Below are 21,779 nucleotides of genomic sequence, written 5' to 3' on the forward strand. Positions count from 1 at the left end.
CTGGCCGTGCGTATTTATTTTGGGTGAAACGGCAGGATGGTAAATTATAATGAATGAGATGATCCTGCATCTGCGCTTAAGAGGTATAGTGCTGTGCTGTTAGTTGAGGAAGACGTGAGGTTGTCCCGCTGTGCTGTGCCGTCCTGCTTGAGGAGAGAGATGCACACTTCAATGAGATGTATAAGAGAAATGGAGAAGAGGAAGCAGAAATGAAGAAAGAAAATGAGGTTACCATCACGATACGGGCGACGTCATGCTGGTTAAACGCGTGCCGGCGTTATTCACGGGACTTTCCCAGGTCAGGAGAGTCGTGCTTGTGCACGTCCAAACCCCTCAGCTTCCTGGCAAGGAGGCTGTCACCAGCCTCGGAACCGTTGAAAGCGAACGGATAACCGCCGTAGCCGGTCTCACCCTTACTAAGTTTACCATAGAGCCCACGCTCCGTGTTACACTGTTCCGCAAAATTTGGGTCGAGTTTGGGCCCTGGAGACAGTGACGGAATAGGCCGAAAAGGATGTGAGGAAGGCTGGGGAGGACTGAAGAGGCTGGAGGTGCCCCGTGGGGCACCTTCTCGGTCTGCAAGTGTACGGTCTGAGAACGGGTCCTCTGGAGCACAGGTGGAGGAGCTCCCGGAGTAGGGGGGCTCTCGTGAGGTCATAGCCCCCAATGGACTCAGCATCGATGATGGTTCTCGATCTGTGGGTGCTTTGTGTGGCATCTGGTCTGTTGATGACCGTGCAGCTGCGTGTGTATGACTGGACTCCCGCGAGGGTTTGTAAGGCGTGTAACGGGGATCAGGGCATTGAATTTCATTGCGAAGCTTTTCCTTACCGTCGGGAACTCTATTGGCAAATACAACACGAATGCTAGAGTGAAGATAGAATCGGCCCCGAGAAGGACAACATATGTTCAGATGGATCAAGTACCGTAGAGTCGGCTTGTCTTTGGGATCCTCCGAAGCGTTGAGCGACGCTTCAGGGCGATCGGTTCCGTAGTTCTTTCGAGCGCTCAAAGGCATATCAATGATGGGACCCACCGAATAGCTTCGTTGTCGGATGAATGTCTTTGTCCCCGGCTCCATATCGCTGAGGTCATAGGGCACGAGGAACAGCTTCACCGCTGTTTTGTTGGGGTTCTTGATCATGATCTGCAACTGACCGTGTTGTGGGATTCGGTAGCAACCACCCGGTGGACTTTTGGGCGATTCCGCCCTCCTATGCCTTTTTTCGCGCCTGCGCAGAGTTTCCTGATCGGTTGACTTAAGTTCTGTGGTGTTTCCCATGACACAGTCGTTGTGTGTTCCTGCAGGGCTCTGATGGCGCCTGCGACGTCGACTGCTACCACTGGACGTGTCCCGAGGAAGGAAATTGTCCAAATCTATCGAGCCAACATAAGGGCTGGGGCTATCGTCCGCGATTGAGCGGCCACTGCCTGACGTGGGGTAGCTGTAAAACACCGCCGGAAAGGGGATTGTCACGTGCGGTGGGCATTTGAGGTTGGCTTTGCATTTGCCTTTACCGAGGACGCCAATTTGCGCGGTAAAGTCCAAGGGCTTGGAAGGGCTCATTGACATTCTTCCACGGAGGATAGACTCCTCGTATGAGCCAACCATTGGCGCATGTGCTCTGGAAGAGACTTCTGAGCCCACCGAGGGCCTTCGAACCCTCGTGATCGGAGTTTGGACCGAGGATGCAAGCTGAAGGCTGTATGTGGAAGTCAGGGACCGCCGAGGGGAGTGCAGATGATAAGATGTTGCCGTGTCCCATGGTGTGCGATGAGCATCAGACTGGAAGTAGATCCCCTCTGCATGGCCCCCATGCGATGCCTGCAAGTGCTGAAATGTTTCCGGGGGAAGGGTACGGCGGCGACTGACTTTGTCGATGGCGTCCGAATGACCGACATACTCCGGCCGAGGAGAGAAGTCCAGGTCTGTATTATTTGCCTGGTGAACAAGAGGGCTCGTCGGGGCTTTCAATATGTAGCTCGACGAGAACGAGCCGAGAGAGGGCGCCCGGGAACGGGCTGTCGGGGTTGCTGTCTGAACAGATAGAGATTGGCCTCGTAAAGAGGCTGGGAAGACGGGAGTACTGAACCAAGGCGTCGTCGGGGAGGAACTCAGTAGTGGAAAATGTGCGTTGACGGTGCGACCAGGCACCGGTGATGACGGGGCGTGCTGCTGGCTCTGGGCTTGAGAGCTTCCTTCCCTAAAGTCTCCTGAATGTAAAGCTGAGCGAGGGCGTTCAATATCGGCCGGCGATGCTAACTGCTGATCACTCGAGTCAGACTGGTCGCTAGGACCAGCATTTACAGGTGCTTTGTCTTTCATGTTGGCGGAAGATACATCGGATGTCTGAGAGGTAGGGTTCGGACTGCTTTCCGACTAATAACGAATGAATGGGGTTAGCAAGGTCTCGGATACATGACAATGGAGCTTCTGCTGTTCTAGATAAGATAGAACAAAGGAGGAGAAAAGAAGAACCCGAGACAAAAAAGTGTGCACTACAGTGGCAGGACATACGGAATGATGCGATGCCCATCGGGGCGCATCGGCGCTTTTAATATACTGGATCAGTTCCTCGCGATTTGTTGCATGCATTCCCGCCCGGCTTCGATCCGGAGAGGGGCCTTCGTATGGGACATTTTGGGACCCCGTGAGGGGGTGGCTGCCCAGGGGCTCCCCAGGAGGGTGTTTCCAGGGGGAAATGGTCTGACGTCGAGCATTAAGCCGTGGCTGGTGATCATCAGACCACAAATCCTGGAGCCGCTGGTGTTCCGGATCCTGGAAGATGGGCATGGTCACCGGGAGAGGGAATGGGCAGAATGACGGGAAAAGAGGGCAAACATCGCAACCTCAGGAGCAGAGAGATCAGGGAGACGGACAACGAGGACCCTGATAACGCAAGAGGAGAGGGGATTGCAGAGGTTGCGATGATCCGCAGAAACCGAAGTGGCGGAAGAGGAAGAGGAAGAGTCACGGTGGAGTCGACGATGACTTGATCTGCCTTTTGAAGACTGGCTCCGGTGTGGGTAAGTTGTTTCGGGGCGTGGGGAACCAGAGGAAGGAAGATGAGAGAAGGTACGGAGTATATATATATTTATATTTAGTAAAGACGATAAGATAGCAAGACTGACCGGGAATAATTGAGCGATGGAATTTAACAGGACATCTGAAACGACTAGAGAATCAATCGGGCGCGAGTAAAGAGAATAAAGACCAAGAAAGCAGCAGACGTGAGGGGGAGAGAAATGCGGAAAGAGGAGAAAATAGAAAAAAAGAGGCAGAAGATGCGGAGGCAACGCTTTCGATTCCATCATCGGTCGACCCTCAATCAATTTCCCTGCCCAACTCTATATTTTCCCCCTCTAATTTCCCCTCCATTGTAACCCTACACCTGCAGAATTCTTCCCTGCAATCTTCCTGATTATTGCAATAAAATCCCGCCATTCCCGGTGGAGACAACGCAGCTTTGCTTGGGAACATCCTGCAAGAGCAGCCCATCACCCGCTAAACTCGAGTTCCTGCACCCGCTCGGCCTCTGCCGTCCAAAACTTTTTTTTTTTTTTTCTCTCTTCTACAGTAATTAAAAAAAAAAGGTCAACGAACAACACATCCCACCCCCGCCACGTTGTCGCTGGATTAGTTTCCTGCCCAATACACCGCTCCTTACATTCCGCGATCGGAGTCGAATTTCAAGAAAAAGAAAAAGAAAAAGAAAAGAAAAGCAAAGCAAAGACAACCAATTCAAGCCCCCGACCAACCATGGCCCCGAAACGCTCCCGCGACGATACCACCACCGCCGACGAGAAGCGGGAAACCACCAACGATGCCCCCGTGAAGAAGAGAAAGGGTTTCAGCGTCGGTCCTGCAAATCTCCCAGATGGAACATACCGTCGCAAGAGTGAGTTTTTTTCCCCTTTTCTTCTTCCTTACCCCTCACTACTCCAGTCTAGAACCGTGAAAGTTAACAGAAGATAAACCAAATATAGCCCAGAAAATTAAAAACGATTTAATTCAAAAAGCCAAGGTCAAAAAGGCTTACGCCAAAGTTCGCGCCGCCGAGCTTGCCGCCGCTCCATCTAGACCCATCTACACCGACGATGCCCAAGATCAAGACGAGGATAACAAGCGCGCGGACCCGACCCCGGCGTCGTTGGAACTTCACCCGGACCGACAGGCTATGCTAGACCAGCCGGCGCCGGAACCCGAACCTACTGCTGCTGGTAGACCGCAGCGTGGGGAGAAGCGCAATGCGAAGGGACGTCGTGAAAGAAAGCCTAAGCCCTCTGCGTTTGCTCGAGAGATGGAAATTGCGGAGAAGCGGAGGAAGGAGGCGGAGAAGCGTAGGGAGGAGCGCGAGTTCAGGCAGAAGGATCGCGAGGCGATGGCGCGCGCAAAACGGCCGGATCAGGCTGGGAAGAGGAGATTGGGGAGGGAGAGTAAGGTGTTGTTGGGTCGGGTGGAACGGTTGGTTGGGAAGGCATAAGATGGTGATAATGCATGGCAGGGCATTTACAATGTTGATTTGATTGCGAAGGTGTTCAAAAGCTTTGAATATGATACCCACTAGGTAATGACTACATTTTTTTTTCTATCTTCTTCATAAGGATCAGGCTGCTACTACTTTCAAGATGATCTGTATTTTCTCTTGTGGGGACGAAGGGTGGGATCGATCTAGGCGGATGGTTTGTGCCCGTTGCCGCTCCGCGGCTTTCGGAAGCATGCAAACTCGCCTTTGGTTCTTTCTCTCAAGCGCTTCAGGATGCCTCTCATTTCTCCCAGCTCAGACTGAAGCCGTGCGCGTGCCTCGTGAGTGGTCCGTCGATCCAGCTCAACATAAATCTGACTTTGTATCGCGGATGCTTCGTCGGTCGAGAACTGCGACATAGTCTGCGCGATGAATTCGGTGTCCAGAGTGGCCTGCATGAGAGCTGGCAGAGTGTACGAGGACCGAGAACTAAAGGCGTTTAGAAGCGACGTCGACACCTGGGTCAGCAAATACGTCAGGACGACGGAGAGCAATGAAGATTGGGCGGCGGATGAGGAGCGGCTCGGCACGGCCGTCAACGTCGAAGGGATGGTGGTGGTAATCTCTGTGTGTACGAGCACCAGGTCCAGCATGGTAGTGTAGACGTATGGACGGACCTGATCCGGGCGGGACGATGCCGGTTCCCAGTCGGGGGCAGTGATGCTGTTGACAATCGTCGTGTTCAGCGCGTTGATGGTCGGCTTAGTGTACGATTGGAACAAGCGATCATCGATCTGGTTAAGCACATCGCGGACGGTCTTGGCCTCCTCAGTCAACCGGACTGAGAATGAGTTCTCAAAGTTGGCGACCAGCTGCGGAACGAGATCGGCCTGGAATGCCTTGATGTTTGACAAAGTCAAGAGGATGCGCACATTCTGTAGACGCATTAGCCAAAGAACTAGCAGAAGATTGGCGTGTTAAGAATCGATGATCTACTTACTCTATTCCGAGAATCGACCGCATCCGCAATGAGTAGCGACGGGGATGTGTCAAACTGGCTTCGTGGCACCGTAGAGCCAGCCGCGATCCATTCATCCTCATCCTCCGACGATGTAGGATGTTCCGCATTCTCAACCAGGCCACTCAGCGCCTTATAGACACTAGACACAAATTGGGTGCGAACCATCTGTAGTAGTTTGGCAGGGGGCTGGGTCACAACATCGACGGAACCAGATCTTGCCATAGCCTCAGGGATGTAGAGGATCTTCTGCATACCCGCGATAATTGCGTTCTCAAAGGCAACAAACAGACCAGGCATCTTGGTCAAGTCTCTCTTTTCCGGGTCTCGAGTCCAGTCTTCCAACATCTTGCAAATTTCGGCATCCTTCCCCCAAGCTGCGCATGCCACACGTACTGAGCGTTCGCGTGCCACACTCACAAGGGATTTGAGAAGATCACGGGTGTTGGTACTGTGCACCACAGGCTCCAAGGCGGCCATCTCACTAGCCGCCGTGCCAATGAGCACTAGACATTGACTGAGATAGTGAATGCCACTGAGAGAATTCGAGAATGGTGGCCAGAAGGCGTAGTCTTCCCAATGCTCCCCGCGCTTCGGTGTGGGGAAGGGCATGTTCTTCGGATCAAGCTTGAAACGCGACTCTGTTGGGGTTACGCCCCGACTTCCAGGGCTGCTGGGGCTGGCTGTGGAGATTGGCGAGGTGAGGAGGGATACATCGTCCACCGGGGGATCGGCGAACAGTGAGAGAACACTCTCGCGGATGAGATTGAGAAGCTCGACGACTCCCTTTTGCAGCTCTCTGGCGTCATTGGACGAAAGTCGGTGGTGTTTGCGACTTTCTCCCTCGAACCCAGCTGGAAGAAGCTTTTGCCTGCTGCCGTCAATGAAGGATTGCGCTACTTCCCAAAAATCGAAGACTTCGCCAAGGAGACCTCCTTCAGAGGACAACAGCCTGCTCAGATAGGTATTAATACATTCCCAGAGCTCGATGACTTGGTCGCTATCGCGCATGGTTTGGGTGTCCAGAGCGCCGTCGCGTGGGGCCAATCGGAGGTACGATGCCACTGCCTGAGGCGTCGGTTTCTCACCACTAGCCAGTCGACGCCTCAGAATTTCTATCTCGACCTTGCAACGGTCACAGAATGCCGTGATCTTCTTTTTCAAAAAGTCGTAGCGACTGAGAAGCCATACCCAGATAGGATTGTCATCGACCCCTAGCTCCAGGAGAGCACCGATAAGCTCCATGTGCTCCTCTACGGGACCTGTAGCAGTAACTGTGGTCGAGGTAGTAGGCGCATCGCTGAGGCGCCTCCACAGGTCGCGTTTGAACGCTTGAATTTGCGAATCAACATCTATCCACATTCGTCCCATGGCCAGAATAACATGGGCCTCTTCATCCGTCAATGGCTGGTGCTTGCTCGTTGCGGTATCGGCAATATCCCTGGCAGTCTTGGATAGAGCCCTTGCCTTCCGATACTGCTCAAAAACAGAGTCATAGTCTCTCTGCTTGATGGACTTGGAAAGGTGACCGCCTATTTCATAGATATCTCTATGTTTCTCCATAGTGTCGACAACGGACTTGAGCACCTGCTCCCTTTCACGTCCTCCCAATGCCGGACCCCACACCTCCTCTGCTTTAACAGATGCCTCGAGCAATGGAACACGGATACCCTTCATGCCGTATTCGCTCTCTTTCGTCAGAGCGTTCTTGCCGGGACCTGCGTCGGAAAGGGCCGAGGTAGCTATGCTCTGTTTGCTTCCCGAGAGGCTCCGCAAATGACCAACCGACCGGCGGTTGGCATGAGGGCTCAAATACTCCTCTTTCTTGCCCTGATTTCTCATTTCTGTATATACACTGTCGATGGTCGCTTTGGCTCGAACGAATCGCTCGAAGTTCGCTTCGACGAGGACTTTCAGCGACGCGGATTTCTGGTCAATTGATTGAGAGAGAATGTTGAGACCTTCAAGAAGGGACCGTATCGACGCATCGGAATGGACTTGGGAGAGGAAGAGCGCCGGGGAGAAGGAGGTCGATGAGAGCAGGAAACGATTCCGCAGGCGACTCTCTTCATCTAGCGACAAGCCTCGCATTTTGAGGATCTTGAGCACACTGTCCCCTGTTCCCAGAGGATCAGGCTCATCCATCTTGACGAGATTCTCCCGACCATTGTTGCCTTTGAAGGAGCCTAGAGTGACCCCCTTCCGCGTGCTATTGCTGCGCTCCAAAGCAAAGTATCGGGATTTCTCCGAGCGCGAGCCACGACGTTCTAAAGCTTCGTCTTCAGAATGGTCGCTTTCATCCAGTTCAGCGGGCCATTCTTCAGGGAAAGCCGAGGGCAAGTTATAGTAACTGGCCACGTCGACGTCAGCCATGTTCGGGGGTGGGTGGGTAGGTGTTTTGGGAAATCGGCGATAACGGAGGTTGTTATTATGGGGAGAGCGATTAAGCACGGAGGGGAGGGATTAGGGAGGCCACATGCAGGAAAACGCGCAGCAGCAGAGTGGGGACGATTGGGGGTTCAGAATTAGGGTGTTAACTATAGAAAGGATAGGCACAGCCAGAACAGGCAGTTCGGAGGGAACGTTTGGGACGTTGGGTTAGCTTGGGAGTTATCAGATCAAGCACGGGAAGCAGACTGGAGCCGGTGGACTGACGGTAACTCGCAAGTTTGTCTCTTGTTCGGTCGGACCGGGAGCGGCGGTGCCGAGAATCACTGGATGGATTAAAGTGCCTTTCTTCGCCGCGACTTGCTCTCTTCGTTCCCGCACAAGGAAACCCGCCGCCGCCTTTTCCACCTCTCTCTCTCTCTCTCCTCTCTCTTCTTTCTCTTCCTTACTCTCCTCTCTTCTCCTCACCACCCCCCCAATTCCTTCTTTTTATTCCACCCTTGACCGTTTGACGTCGATCTCGGGGACTTTATCACAATGATTGCCGCCAGGAACTTTGTCGCTCCCGCCCGTCAATGCTTGCGGACAACACGTGTGTCCCCTCGCATTGCCTCGCCCTTCTCGCAGGTAACCTACCGACCGCTTTCCTCGCCAACATCACCTGGAAGGATTCTCGTTCTAACTGCACATCTAGCTCCGCACTTACTCCGTTGCTGCCGATGAGCGCGTCGCCAAGTTCAAGGGTCAGAAGGACACTGATGTATGTCGCGTCCCGGGCAACGCCTGAAACATTTTTTTGCGTCCATCCTTTGGTCCGGTAGCTTCCGCCGCAACTTGCGACAACGGCCTATATCCAACAGCTATTCCGAAGGATGGTTCATAGATGAATGGTGTTGTTGACATGATGTGTCCTTATAGGGAAAATACACTGTTACCCTGATCGAGGGTGATGGTATCGGTCCCGAGATCTCCCAGTCGGTGAAGGATATCTTCGCTGCCGCAAACGTACGCCTCCCGCTTTCCTACGATCGCCTATGATATACAAACCCAGCGATGCTAAACTACCTGTGTGCAGGCCCCTGTCAAGTGGGAGCCCGTTGATGTTACTCCCATCCTGAAGGACGGCAAAACCGCCATCCCCGACGAGGCCATCAAGAGCGTCCAGAAGAACTACGTTGCGCTCAAGGGTCCTCTTGCTGTACGTCCTTCCTTCTAGACTGTTTTGCGATAGATCTTCTTCTAAACGCTTCGTCACATAGACCCCCGTCGGCAAGGGCCACGTCTCTCTGAACCTGACCCTCCGTCGTACTTTCAACCTCTTCGCCAACGTCCGTCCCTGCCGTTCCGTTGCCGGTTACAAGACCCCCTACGACAATGTCGACACCGTCCTGATCCGTGAGAACACCGAGGGTGAATACTCCGGCATTGAGCACGTCGTCGTCGACGGTGTTGTCCAGAGCATCAAGCTCATCACCAAGGAGGCCTCCGAGAGAGTGCTCCGCTTCGCCTTCCAGTACGCTCGTTCCATCAACAAGAAGAAGGTCCGTGTCGTGCACAAGGCCACCATCATGAAGATGTCCGACGGTCTCTTCCTCAACCTTGCTCGTGACATCGCCAAGGAGTTCCCCGACGTCGAGTTCGATGCTGAGCTGCTGGACAACTCTTGCCTGAAGATCGTTACCGACCCCACCCCCTACAACGACAAGGTCCTTGTCATGCCCAACCTGTACGGTGACATTCTGTCCGACATGTGCGCCGGTCTGATCGGTGGTCTTGGTCTGACCCCCTCCGGTAACATTGGTGACGAGTGCTCCATCTTCGAGGCCGTCCACGGTTCCGCCCCCGACATTGCTGGCAAGGGTCTTGCCAACCCCACTGCTCTGCTTCTGAGCAGTATCATGATGCTTCAGCACATGGGTCTGACCGAGCACGCCGCTCGTATCCAGAAGGCTACTTTCGACACCCTCGCCGAAGGAAAGGTAAGCTAGCATCCCATCAATCTGCCGTCAACATTGCGAAAACACGATGCTAATAATTGCAATTTTAGGCTCTCACCGGTGACTTGGGTGGTTCCGCCAAGACCCACGAGTATGCTGAGGCCATCATGAAGCGTCTGTAAGGGATTGGAACATGCCTGTACTATTCCCCTAAATTGTTTCCTTTTTAGCCTGTGAATGACTAGACCAAATATGTAGTGATCTACTGTATGTGCTCCCATGTATTTAGATGCCATTTATGTTGTTTTACTTCCTACCTTGGTTCTTCCTACTCCCAATTGGTCAATCATTGTTGGAAAAAGAAAGATGCTAGTAGCTAGTAGCTTGGTCGACGAATCATGCCTAGTCTACCGTCCCGGTAGAAGAACAATTAATTGTAGAACCAAGGAAAAGAAAGGCAATAATACAAACAAAGCCCCACCAAAACGCCTAGTTCTCCCAAGGTATCATTATCGACGTATTTGTTACAGACAGAGCCAACGAACGTCAGCAGAAAAGGACATATCAATATCAAGGCTGACGCCGTCGACCCCTCCGAGTTCCCGTGCCTGCTGCACTTCTCCCCTTTTGCTTCGTCCTCGATGTCTGGGCGCGCGTACTTCGCGTCGTAGGCGATCCCCCCTCCGCTTCCTCATCGACCTCACTATCATCCTTCGCAGCGTCCGAACCATCTTCATCGCCATCTTCATTCGCGCCTGTCTCTTCGCCAGAATCCCCTTCTTCCTCCGCAGCTCCGGTACCCTTCGCCGGCGGTTCAACTTCGACATGAAGACGCGACGAACGCGTTCCTCGTCCAGAGGTACGCCCGCCACGGCCTGATTTCCGTCCTCGTGATGGCGCGGGGGAAGAGCGAGGTTCTGTATGAGATGAACAGCTGCGATTAGTATGTTTCTTCTAGCCATCTGACAACCAAGGAAGTGATTTTATATACGCACCGTCCGTATCAGCCACCGTGCTCCCCCTCCTCGATCCCGCATGCGTGCTAGGATCAGGAGACGCGGTCCCTTCCATCGCCAGTCGCCGTTCGAACATCAATTCCCCGTATTCGTCCTGGGGTAGTTCGAACGGGCAGTAGAATTCCTTTGAGTCCTCGGCGGTGTCTGTTATCAATGAATCTTCCTGTTTATCCAGTAATATTTGACGAATGTTAGCACGAGCCGGAGTTCAGAGGATGTAAGTTTCATTGTTGGGAAGTGGCATCAACCCACCCGTTCATCCAAAGCTGGAAGATTGTATAATGTCCCCAGCTTCTTCCATATCCCTGGTATCCGTGTGTGTTCTGCGTGCGCGGGCGCATATCCTTGGCTTTTCATGAACTCCGAAATCGCGATCATGCGGAAGTGCTTGTGCATGCCTTGAAAGAGAAACCTCATTAGCGACACACTGTTCGGAATAGTGCTTGCCCTTGCGCCCGACAGAGGGGAAAGATTGCTGACATACCGACAGGCTTCCACTTTATAATCCCCTTCAATAACGCGGTCTCTTGCTCGTCCGTCCAGGGATCTGTCACTGGGTCGTAATCCGCGGTTGTTGGCTGGTCAGCGGTGCTTGCGGACGGCTCGGCATTCTCATTTTGGGGGCTGAGTTTGGCTTTCTTGCGCGGGGGCATAGCGATTGAATAGTATGTAATGAGAGAGCTTGTGTGTATTCTGTAGAGGTGGGTAGGTAAATAATGGTTTGCTGAAGGGACGGAGGGGAGAGCTCTCGTCCGCGGGTTGGTTGGACCGCGGCGAATTCCTGCCGCTTCGGTTTCCCGAACAAGCGGTGGTCCGGGCGTTGGACGGGGAGAGGAGCTAGTCTGGTTTGGGTTTAGTGAGGCGTGATCTCGCGCTGTCAACGCGTCCTCTGGTGCTTGTCATTTGGGATTCCCATGAGACTTTGGTGGGCTGTGTTCAGTTGAGGACGATGAATCTGGGAGACTCCACTGCTGGCCCGCTGTTTGGTCATGGCCTACAGAGTTTTGGCCAGGTCGTCTTGCGGTTCCTGCATCCATTGAAGCTGTTGACGTGGGAGAAGTTGTCTGATGCATACTAAATACTCAGTTACTAACTACATGCTGAAAGACGTCATTGATGGCTCTGGATTGCGAACTGTTTCAGGTGTCCTTTGGAAAGCAATTGACAGATACGGCGCCGAAGTCTCCCGGGATGCCGCAGCTCGGTGACAAGGCGAAATTTCTCAATATGATCTTCGAAGGATACACATCATGGTATACTATACCCCACGTGGCTTTACCTGAAGTATCGTCGGATGCACAGTATAAGATACTGGCAATGGTGCAATTCCATTGAGCCTATTGTCGCTTTCCTTTGTAGAGCGGGCCGGTTGTCTTTCCATACTTGACCGATATGAGTGAACGAATGATATGATTCTGACCCTGGTAAAGAATCCTATATTCGACTCGCGCATATTGCAGGCGCACATCAAGACCAACTTAATCCTTTCACTTGAAGCACATTACAGTTCGTATATATTTCTTTCGAACTTAGCGTCATTATATACAATCTAACATCGTGGCCTCCTAATACTAGTGACGAAGGCTATTTCCAGAACTGAGGAGGCGCTCCCCTTAGAAGAAATGGAGGTCCGACTCCGCCCATCCTTGCTCCAGTAGGATCTTGCGGGCAGACTTTTCCATGGCCTCTGGACCACAGATAAGCACCATGCTCTTGCCATCGGGAATGGCATACTCCTTCAGCAGGTCTTCCGATATACGTCCACGACGTCCAGTCCAACTGTCCGGAGCCTTGGTTAATGTGTGTACCACCTTGCACTTCTTGCTATCCAACGCTTCATAGGCGTCCAGTTCATCACGACAGAGAATGTCCTCTTCCTGTCTATTGCCATCTAGGACCACGCACGAAGTAGGGTCCTGCTTGTCCTGTATCACTGCACGTAGCACTTGGAAGATAGGCGTGATACCAGTTCCTCCACAGATCATCTTGAACGAATTAACATGGCGCTCTTTGCCGCTCACTATGATCTTGCCGTTTCCAAGATACTCGAACCTGCCAGTGGGACCCTTGCAGTCGATTTCTGATCCCAACGCGAGCTTCTCTAAAGCCATGGTCATCTTGCCACCTTTGACCGTGGGCGTGTCGAAGTAGATCTTGACCAGCAGGTCCATGGTGCCTTCCTGGTTAGTATCGGAGATAGGGGTGTATGAGCGGATAATGGCCTCTTTGCTGGTGGGGTCGGCGACCTTGATCATGAGATGCTGGCCAATGGGCAGGCCCAGGGTCTGTTTGTCATGTTGAAGCTGGAAAGTGAAAATGCGGGTGTCCCATGACACGTCCTTCCTCTGTACAAGGGTCATCTTTGACCATGATTTCGACTGGAGGAATGTTGCGCGAGGTTCATCCGATTCTGGTGCGCTATCGTTCTTGAGCGCTTCCAACGACGCCTTATCCATGGTTCCGATATGGTAATCAGGCATCATGGCTTTGGCCGTTTCGCTGTCTGTGAGTGTGTCAGTATTCTAAACTCCATTCAAAAAAGGTCCTTAGACATACGGATGGCCAAAAATTCCTCCGAAACGTCGATGCCAGCAGACGAAATGATACTCTGAGCTCCACCAGGATGGCCCTCAAGGAATGCCGTGCCATCGTACACTTCTCCGTTCACGATGAACCAGGGCTTCTCATCGCTCGAGTTCTTCTTGAATTCTTCAAGGTCGATCATCCGGTTCACGCCGTCTTTCTTCATGTTGATCTCCTTCTCGGGCTCTGGCTCTGCCGGTTCCTCTCCTGCGTGTCTTTCTCCCCAGTTACCGTTGACCAGATCACCACCGGCCTTTTTGACGCGTTCCATCCATCCACCAGGCCCGGTAGGATCTGTTGGGTGCTCGAACCTGAGAGTCCCGTTCTCCTTTGTGATGGTGACCCGAAACCAAGGATTGTTCATCATGCCCAGAACAGACCAGTACATATCCCGCGGTTGGAGAGACAAAGCCTCATCCATAGCCCGCACAAGAATGGCATCTGTATTTTCTAGCTCAGGAATGGCGATATCCAGCGACCAGAAGCTCCAGCAGAAACAAGTCTCGCGCCAGGACATGTCTACTCTGCCACCAAACAGGTCCCCTTCGAAGTCACGATACTTGTCTTCGGCATATGAAATGTTGGCCAATCGCCAGGCTAAAATAATGTCAGCTCTGCTTCAACACATTTGCGCGATGATCATCGTACATTTGCCTTTATCTAAAGATATTTCGACTCTCGTAATCCTCCGACCGCCTCCTGCATAGGCATATCCTTTCACGTTGTACGACGGGCCTGCCGACGCAAGATCCAGCACCTCCTTGTGCTCGGGGTATACTACAGAAGAGTTCACGTTCAAATCATAAATCGCATATCGGTCATCGCGCCACCAGTTTGGGTCACTGGATGACATTTCGGGCGAAACCATTGTCCTGGATAAAAGTTAGACAACGTACTCTTGTGGTCGGATAGGCGAGTCTTACGGTAATACTCGGTTGTCATAGATGTGGTACCAGTTATCACTGGGCGCATCAGTCAGAATGAGCTTCTTCAGCCATTTGACACTTCGGCCACCGATCTGGCCGGGTACGACGGCTCTCAGGGGACGGCCGTGATCAGGACGGAGATCCTCGCCGTTCATTTTGTGGGCCAGCATGATTCCCCTATTGGGATCCATGGCCCAATTGAGTTTGACTGAGGTGCCGTAATACCCGTTTGGCTGCAAGCAAACTGTCAGAACACTACATGCATGGATGGATATGGCGACTTACCAGCTTATCTGCTCCCTCCATGCAAACATACTTGGCTTTCCTCAGAGGCTTCGCACTCCGTAGGATATCCGCCATCATTGGGCCAGTCCAAAGGGCCGTCGACAGGCCAGCAGAACCCCATGAGAAACCTTTGGTCTTCCTGACCACATTCTGCTCCTTCCGTCTGTTTCCCGCACAGACGAGAGTGATTGGCGCTGTGATCTGATCGTATTTCTGCAAAATTTCCCGGAAGTTGAGGACAAGCGGCTTCTCCACCAGGCTGCATATCCCTTGTCAGATAACGACGCGACGTTTGGGGGAAATGATATTTTTTTACCCTTCAATGCTAATCTCCCAATTTGGGATGTCTTCGTCTTTCACCAAAGGTACCGGGCCATGATTTCTCACATAGAACAGTTCCGGGGAAGTCAAGAAGCCTAGTTTCTAGTGAGCATCGCCACGACTACAAGGGCCCTTGCGCGGAGTTCAAAGGGGATAGGGCAGCAGGGAAAGAGGTTGAGTACCTTCATCGTACAGAGCCGTTAGTGGAGGCTCAACATTAAAAGGATGAACACCCGTCAGTCTGATAAGGCGAGGGTCGCGGGGTACATGATAATCGGGAGTTGGCTTGTCTATATTGAGAACTTCGGTTGGTTCTTTTGAAGGGGGCGGCAGAGGAATGTCTGGAAGTTCCACGGCAGGCAGCTCCTCTTGGTGGACCTTGATCGGACCCGACTTGAGGGCGACCCCTTGAGCGGTGAAAGGCTCTGTCAGCACCTCAGTGACAGTGGCCATGATATGCGCTTATGTGGTTCAATAGCCTCGAGGTGCCAGATCAGACATGAGACGATATCGAGAATGGAGACGAGTATAGATTCGGACCGATACAGAGCATGCAGAAGGCAGATGAGAGGAGCCAGACACACATCCGGGGAAGACCAGGGTTAGCTACGGGAAAATTAATCGCTCAAAAACCAGATGACAGATGAACCCTCAAGACTGCCGGCTTTTGGATTAGCTCAACGGGGTGACCAGCAACGGCCGGGATCTGGTACTAAGTCCACGGAGAAGAAACAGGAGGCATTCCACCTGGTTTGAGATCTATTTGGGGGGCGAGAATGAGGGTCAACATTCGGCCGGAGAGATTTCCGCGGGAGCCGGTGGATTCGAACAATGACTTAACTAACGAGCAGAAATATGTAATAGTAATACTCCGTACTCTTCAGATGGTCTAGTCATGGCCTGGTGTGTCCTCCAGCCGGGAAGACAGGGAGAAACCGGGCTTCTCATTCGAACATTCCTACGGGGGGGTGTGGGCACTCGAGACCTGGTCCCGAAAAAAAAAAAAGTATAAAAAACCCAGACATGAAAAAATCCGGAAACAAGCCTCTCCCGAGCAGCCAAGAGACTCACTAAACTACGACTCGATACATACTAGTGACATTTTGTGCTGTAATGGAAAAACAAGCCCCAGGAGGACAGCGGCCAGATCCACTTGTCTAGAGGGCTCCACCGCCGATTAATTGCCCATTAATTGCAGCAGGATTACGAAGTCTCCAGCTGGCCGTGAACAAAGTATTGTTCTCGTGTATTCATGGTATCGGAGAATATTGAGTAAGTAATATTGCCTGGAACTGTTGAGCTTTTTGCCGCAGTGGAGACAGGCAGAAAAAAAAAAAAAAAGATGGAAAGCAATGGTCCCATCGGTCGACTAAGTAGTGGTCAGTGAGCAGACGTCTAGAAACAACTGGTAGTCAGTAGTGGTTAGTCAGTAGTACATAGTAACTACTACGTAGCATGCACCTGCTGCTGGAAACCAAACCATAGTCAACGCATCCCTCGAAATCCCTCACAATGAAATTGATGATTCCAGCAACTGCAAGGAGCTTCAATCAATCAATCAAACTCTGGTACGTATACTTCCGATCACGGCCAATCAGACGCTTATCAGGAACCGATAAGGCAGTCGCGATAAGCAACAGCCTCAATGCCTTCGTTTCTCCATCGCATCTCCGCGGAGTCGCACTCGCTCGCTCGATTCCATGCAGCCACTCCCCAATTACCGATCGAACCCATCGTATGCCCGGTTCTTATCCGTCCTTTCCCCTCTCCACGAACGGTGGCTCCTCTATGATCTGCATGGCGGGTCAAGAGGTCCCTGATTACAGAACGATCGAGCATGGACCCCCCCCCCTCGCAACTGATTACCTCAGAGGTCATAGTCACCCATCCAGTATCCCACGGAGAAACACAACTCAAACGCCCCTATGTCCGCAACTCCGCGCAGTTATCGGTCTCCTCTTGGCGAGATAGTTACAATGATGGTGGTTTGTTGTTCATGGCTGTGTAGCGCAGCTCTGGTGCCGCGGGGGTTCTCTTTTCCCTGTGGCACAAACAAAACCGCGCTGGTTTCCTGTTGGCCACTGCTATCGACGTAGGATTCCTTGATTATCCTCTGTCATCACAATGCCTCTGTTGGATGGATCAGGGAATGGTGACGCTGTCGTCATGGACAGCGTCCCCAGCGTTCTCCCTCCTCCAGTTGATTCCCTACCAGATCCGGCTACTCGCCGATCGGCTTCGACTAGGCGCCAGAAGATCGTGGTGGTCGGCTTGGGAATGGTGGCTATATCTTTCATGTATGTTTGGGCAGTCGAACAACTGTCTATTAACGCCGAAACTCGGGATGCTGACTACTCCTGTTTGTTCTTAGTGAGAAGCTCGTCAAGCAGGACTCAGAGCGACGAAAGTATGATATCGTTGTCATTGGTGAAGAACCACACATTGCCTACAATCGAGTCGGCCTCTCGTCTTTTTTTGAGCATCGCAAGATCGAAGATCTATACCTGAACCCAAGAGAATGGGTGAGTACTCCGTAATCTGCAGAGTTTCCGATCCGCGCTCGGGATGGCGGCCCTGGTCCAGACACTAACGCCGAAGCCGGTGCCCTAATTAGTACGGTTCCATCAAAGACCGATCCTTTGACTATCACCTCAACACTCGGGTAACCGACATCTTTCCCGACCGCAAGACGGTCAAAACCTCGACTGATGATATAATTCCTTACGATATCCTGATTTTGGCTACGGGTTCTGATGCCGTACTTCCCACGCGCACCCCGGGACACGATGCCAAGGGCATCTTTGTCTACCGGACGATCTCGGATCTGGAAAAGCTCATAGAGTTTGCATCGAAGCATAAAGGTGAGACGGGCGTTACTGTAGGCGGTGGTCTGCTGGGTCTAGAAGCAGCCAAAGCCATGACAGACCTGCAAGACTTTGGTAGTATCAAACTCGTCGATCGCAACAAGTGGGTGTTGGCGAGACAGCTGGATGGAGATGCTGGCACCCTTGTGACCCGCAAGATTCGAGAGCTAGGCTTGGATGTACTACACGAGAAGCGCGTTGCACGCATAAATACGGATGGCGATAACAACGTTACTGGAATTGTTTTCGAAGATGGTGAAGAACTCAGCTGCTCATGCATCTGCTTTGCCGTACGTTTCCTTTTGCCTTTGCCAGCTGCTTTTGACGTGCTAACTCCCAGGATAGATTGGAGTCAGGCCACGAGATGAGCTGGGCCAGTCCGCGGGAATCCAGTGTGCTGGAAGAGGAGGTTTCGTCATCGATGAAAGGTACAGTCAGTGCTTGTGCATTCATCAAATAAATATTGACACACTGCAACAGCCTCCAGACATCCATCGAAGACATTTATGCGATCGGAGAATGTGCAAGTTGGGAGAACCAAACCTTTGGTATCATCGCTCCCGGCATCGAGATGGCCGACGTGCTCGCATACAACCTCACCAACCCCGACAAGGAACCCAAAAGCTTCAAGCGACCCGATCTCAGTACCAAGCTAAAGCTGCTAGGTGTCGATGTGGCTAGCTTTGGTGACTTCTTCGCCGATCGGGATGGGCCCAAGTTCCTCCCCGGCCAACGGCCGTCAATGCCCTCCGGAAGTGCAGAAGATGAGCCAGCTGTAAAGGCGCTTACATACAAGGATCCTTTTGGCGGTGTCTACAAGAAATATCTCTTTACCATGGACGGCAAATACCTCCTGGGTGGTATGATGATCGGGGATACGAAGGACTACCTCAAGTTGAACCAGATGGTCAAGTCCCAAAAAGAGCTGGACGTACCTCCCAGCCAGTTCATTCTGGGGGCTCAGAGCGGTGGGGAGGAAAATGCCGATGATCTGTAAGTTACTGGAACCGCTCAGACGCCGAAGTAATAGGCTAATACCTTATGCGCCTATAGGGATGACAGCACTCAAATTTGTGCCTGCCATAATGTTACCAAAGGCGACTTGGTTTCGAACATTAAGAATGGCACCTGCAAAACCGTTGCGGAGGTCAAATCGTGCACTAAAGCGGGGACCGGCTGTGGCGGCTGTATGCCGCTAGTGCAGTCCATCTTCAACAAGGCCATGCTGGACATGGGACAAGAAGTCTCGAACAACTGTATGTACACACCTTTTTTATGGCTTTCGGAATTGTTTTAATGTGTATGCAGTATGTGCTCATATTCCACACTCGCGGGCCGACCTCTACAACATCATCGCCATCAAGCAACTGAAGACCTTCGAGGATGTCATGAGGACGGTCGGCAAGAACCCGGATTCGCTTGGCTGCGAGCTGTGTAAGCCTGCAATTGCCTCGATTCTCTCCAGTCTTTTCAACAGGCACATCATGGATAAGGATTTACACGAATTACAAGAAACAAACGATCGGTTCCTTGCCAACATCCAGCGGAACGGGACCTTCTCGGTTGTGCCTCGAGTACCCGGAGGGGAAATCACGGCGGACAAATTGATCACGATCGGGCAGGTCGCCAAGAAATACGACCTCTACTGCAAGATTACTGGAGGTCAGCGTATCGATTTGTTCGGAGCCAAGAAGCAGGATCTGCTCGACATCTGGACGGAATTGGTGGATGCAGGTATGGAGAGCGGACATGCGTATGCCAAGTCGCTTCGGACTATCAAGGTATGTAACTTCATGATGATTCGTTGGTTGGGCTGGTCTGGGAACATACTAACGCTTCTCAGAGCTGCGTGGGGACCACATGGTGCCGGTTCGGTATTGGCGACAGTGTTGGTATGGCCATCCGGCTAGAAGAGCGCTACAAGAGTATCCGCTCCCCGCACAAGCTAAAGGGCGCCGTCTCCGGCTGCGTGCGAGAATGCGCAGAGGCACAGAACAAAGAGTGAGTCTTTCCTTTCTGTCAGTTACTTCCTGGATGTTTAGCTAATCTGCTCCAGTTTCGGTCTTATTTCCACCGACAAGGGCTTCAACATCTTCGTTGGAGGCAACGGAGGTGCCAAACCTCGGCATTCCGAAATCCTCGCCAAAGATGTTCCTCCCGAGAAGGTCATCCCAATGATTGATCGGTATCTTATCTTCTACATTCGCACAGCAGACAAGCTGCAGCGGACAGCTCGCTGGATTGAAAACCTCCCGGGTGGTATTGAATATCTGCGCGAGGTAGTCGTGGAAGACAAACTGGGTATTGGGGCGGAGATGGAACAGCAGATGCAGGAACTGGTCGACAGTTATTTCTGCGAGTGGACCGAAACAGTCCGGAACCCCAAGCGGCGCAAATACTTCCAACAGTTTGCCAACACGGATGACACTGTCGACACCGTGGAGGTGATCAAGGAGCGCGACCAGCAGCGGCCGACCTATTGGCCCAGCGAACCAGCCAAAGAGGACTTCAAGGGCCACCAGTGGTCCAGTCTCTCGTGGCAGCCTATCATCAAGGCTGACTACTTTTCGGATGGCTCGCCACAGATGTCATCCGCCAATGTGAAGCGTGGGGATACGCAGTTGGCCATCTTCAAGGCCAAGGGCAAGTACTACGCGACGCAACAGATGTGCCCTCACAAGCGGGCGTTTGTCCTGTCAGACGGGCTGATCGGCGATGATGACGCCGGCAAGTACTGGGTGTCATGTCCCTACCACAAGCGCAACTTCGAGCTGAATGGAGAGCAAGCGGGTCGATGCTCGAACGACGAGAGCATGAACATCGCGACGTTCCCGATTGAGGAACGGGACGACGGGTGGATCTATCTGAAGCTGCCGCCTGTCGAGGAGCTGGACTCGATTCTGGGGACGGAGAAGTGGAAGGTGCGGAAGGGCGAGGCGCCCGATCCTTTCAAGAAGCACGACAAGAAGTATAAGGGGATGCGAGGGAAGAAGGCGGGCGAGAAGGCGTCCGGGTGCGGTACGGCTGCGTCATCCACGGTGATTGACTGGTAGTCAGATCGTCTGTGGCGAGGATGATGGTGATGACGATGATGATGTTACGATTTGAACTAGAGCTTCTTTGACTGGATAAGGATGTCCGTCTACAGCACACCATGTAATTTATTCTATGTATCTTCCAATACCAGTTCCACATTGTCTACTATTGGTATTACACCTAAGCCTTAGTGGTGGCCCAGGGAGCCCTCAGACGGCACACACGACTGGATAACTGGAACCCATCGTGGATATTGAGATGGTGCCATATCCTGCCCGATGCAGCTGCTGCCTATATTAACTGTGTGTAGACCATGCTCGGGGGAGCCATACATAAGTGAGCAGGTGCTAGTTCGGCCCCCAGGAGCTTACATTGGGGGCCCGGGGCAGCCGTTCGTAGCCGAGGAGCGTTCGTTGTATTTTGTGTTTGCCTTGCGTGCCTTGCATGACCAATTCCAGTATTTGCACCAAAAGCAGTCCGGCGTTCCAATTTAGGGCAGCGGCTGTCAACTTGTCCGGGCCCCCCTAATAGCAACACACTGATTGGCTGGAACGAATGACTTATCAAGGATCAGCCCACGAGGTGGCCCGTGCATGACATTGCTTTTCTTTTTACTTTTTTTTTTCTTCCCAACTGGGACAGCATTCTCATTGTTTGGGTCTCCTTATCAGCCAGTTTCAGCCTATCTGTTAGTGTTTGATACGAAATCGGATGCCGAGAGTTCCTATATCGGGAGTGAAGATGTATCATTGTCCAACGTAGACAGTCGATCTGCAACCTCTTTTTTGTGCTTTCCCCTTTGTAGTCTGTCTAATGTCTACATCTTCCATCCGGACGGAAGAGAGATGGATCCCTGAAGCAGTTCGAAACCGGGTCGAGACGGCGACTCACAGTACTAGAGGACTGAATAGATATCCACCTGCCAAACAGGCGAGGAAT

General features: G+C 52.3%; 8 protein-coding genes across 8 annotated transcripts; 3 read left to right on the plus strand and 5 right to left on the minus strand.

The window, feature by feature from the left end:
• Positions 1–277: 277 nt before the first annotated feature.
• On the minus strand, positions 278–3,213 carry BO79DRAFT_183952 (uncharacterized protein; the record flags this gene model as incomplete). The annotated part of the gene is made up of 3 exons (XM_025680295.1): positions 2,519–3,213; positions 927–2,380; positions 278–866 (listed from the first exon to the last, which is right to left on the minus strand). The coding sequence occupies exons 1-3, from the start codon at positions 2,792–2,794 to the stop codon at positions 278–280; spliced, it is 2,319 nt and encodes a 772-aa protein (XP_025533784.1). The 5' UTR covers positions 2,795–3,213.
• Positions 3,214–3,599: 386 nt separating this feature from the next.
• Positions 3,600–4,535, plus strand: BO79DRAFT_241515 (uncharacterized protein). Its single transcript, XM_025685126.1, has 2 exons — positions 3,600–3,899; positions 3,988–4,535. The coding sequence occupies exons 1-2, from the start codon at positions 3,761–3,763 to the stop codon at positions 4,482–4,484; spliced, it is 636 nt and encodes a 211-aa protein (XP_025533785.1). The 5' UTR covers positions 3,600–3,760; the 3' UTR covers positions 4,485–4,535.
• Positions 4,536–4,672: 137 nt separating this feature from the next.
• BO79DRAFT_291550 (exocyst subunit SEC5) lies at positions 4,673–7,857 on the minus strand (the record flags this gene model as incomplete). Its single annotated transcript, XM_025689014.1, has 2 exons — positions 4,673–5,401; positions 5,467–7,857. The coding sequence occupies 2 exons, from the start codon at positions 7,855–7,857 to the stop codon at positions 4,673–4,675; spliced, it is 3,120 nt and encodes a 1,039-aa protein (XP_025533786.1).
• A 398-nt stretch (positions 7,858–8,255) lies between these two features.
• BO79DRAFT_291551 (isocitrate dehydrogenase (NAD(+)) IDH2) lies at positions 8,256–10,138 on the plus strand. Its single transcript, XM_025689015.1, has 6 exons — positions 8,256–8,499; positions 8,567–8,632; positions 8,791–8,877; positions 8,948–9,070; positions 9,132–9,851; positions 9,920–10,138. The coding sequence occupies exons 1-6, from the start codon at positions 8,410–8,412 to the stop codon at positions 9,989–9,991; spliced, it is 1,158 nt and encodes a 385-aa protein (XP_025533787.1). The 5' UTR covers positions 8,256–8,409; the 3' UTR covers positions 9,992–10,138.
• Positions 10,139–10,379: 241 nt separating this feature from the next.
• On the minus strand, positions 10,380–11,528 carry BO79DRAFT_241518 (uncharacterized protein; the record flags this gene model as incomplete). Its single annotated transcript, XM_025685127.1, has 4 exons — positions 11,310–11,528; positions 11,078–11,223; positions 10,805–10,988; positions 10,380–10,726 (listed from the first exon to the last, which is right to left on the minus strand). The coding sequence occupies exons 1-4, from the start codon at positions 11,476–11,478 to the stop codon at positions 10,380–10,382; spliced, it is 846 nt and encodes a 281-aa protein (XP_025533788.1). The 5' UTR covers positions 11,479–11,528.
• An 830-nt stretch (positions 11,529–12,358) lies between these two features.
• On the minus strand, positions 12,359–15,516 carry niaD (nitrate reductase NiaD). The gene is made up of 7 exons (XM_025689016.1): positions 15,123–15,516; positions 14,936–15,035; positions 14,620–14,878; positions 14,332–14,567; positions 14,057–14,280; positions 13,382–14,005; positions 12,359–13,328 (listed from the first exon to the last, which is right to left on the minus strand). Exons 1-7 carry the CDS (start codon positions 15,391–15,393, stop codon positions 12,439–12,441), a joined length of 2,604 nt encoding a protein of 867 aa, XP_025533789.1. The 5' UTR covers positions 15,394–15,516; the 3' UTR covers positions 12,359–12,438.
• Positions 15,517–16,055: 539 nt separating this feature from the next.
• On the minus strand, positions 16,056–17,028 carry BO79DRAFT_279474 (uncharacterized protein). The gene is made up of 4 exons (XM_025687983.1): positions 16,807–17,028; positions 16,505–16,589; positions 16,402–16,474; positions 16,056–16,309 (listed from the first exon to the last, which is right to left on the minus strand). Exons 1-4 carry the CDS (start codon positions 16,816–16,818, stop codon positions 16,144–16,146), a joined length of 336 nt encoding a protein of 111 aa, XP_025533790.1. The 5' UTR covers positions 16,819–17,028; the 3' UTR covers positions 16,056–16,143.
• A 13-nt stretch (positions 17,029–17,041) lies between these two features.
• On the plus strand, positions 17,042–20,997 carry niiA (nitrite reductase niiA). The gene is made up of 9 exons (XM_025689017.1): positions 17,042–17,237; positions 17,312–17,462; positions 17,555–18,094; positions 18,150–18,232; positions 18,285–18,797; positions 18,858–19,060; positions 19,113–19,585; positions 19,648–19,805; positions 19,861–20,997. Exons 1-9 carry the CDS (start codon positions 17,065–17,067, stop codon positions 20,855–20,857), a joined length of 3,291 nt encoding a protein of 1,096 aa, XP_025533791.1. The 5' UTR covers positions 17,042–17,064; the 3' UTR covers positions 20,858–20,997.
• Positions 20,998–21,779: the final 782 nt, after the last annotated feature.

Source organism: Aspergillus costaricaensis (genome assembly GCF_003184835.1).
Source record: "Aspergillus costaricaensis CBS 115574 unplaced genomic scaffold BO79scaffold_69, whole genome shotgun sequence".
Lineage (NCBI taxonomy): Eukaryota > Fungi > Ascomycota > Eurotiomycetes > Eurotiales > Aspergillaceae > Aspergillus > Aspergillus costaricensis.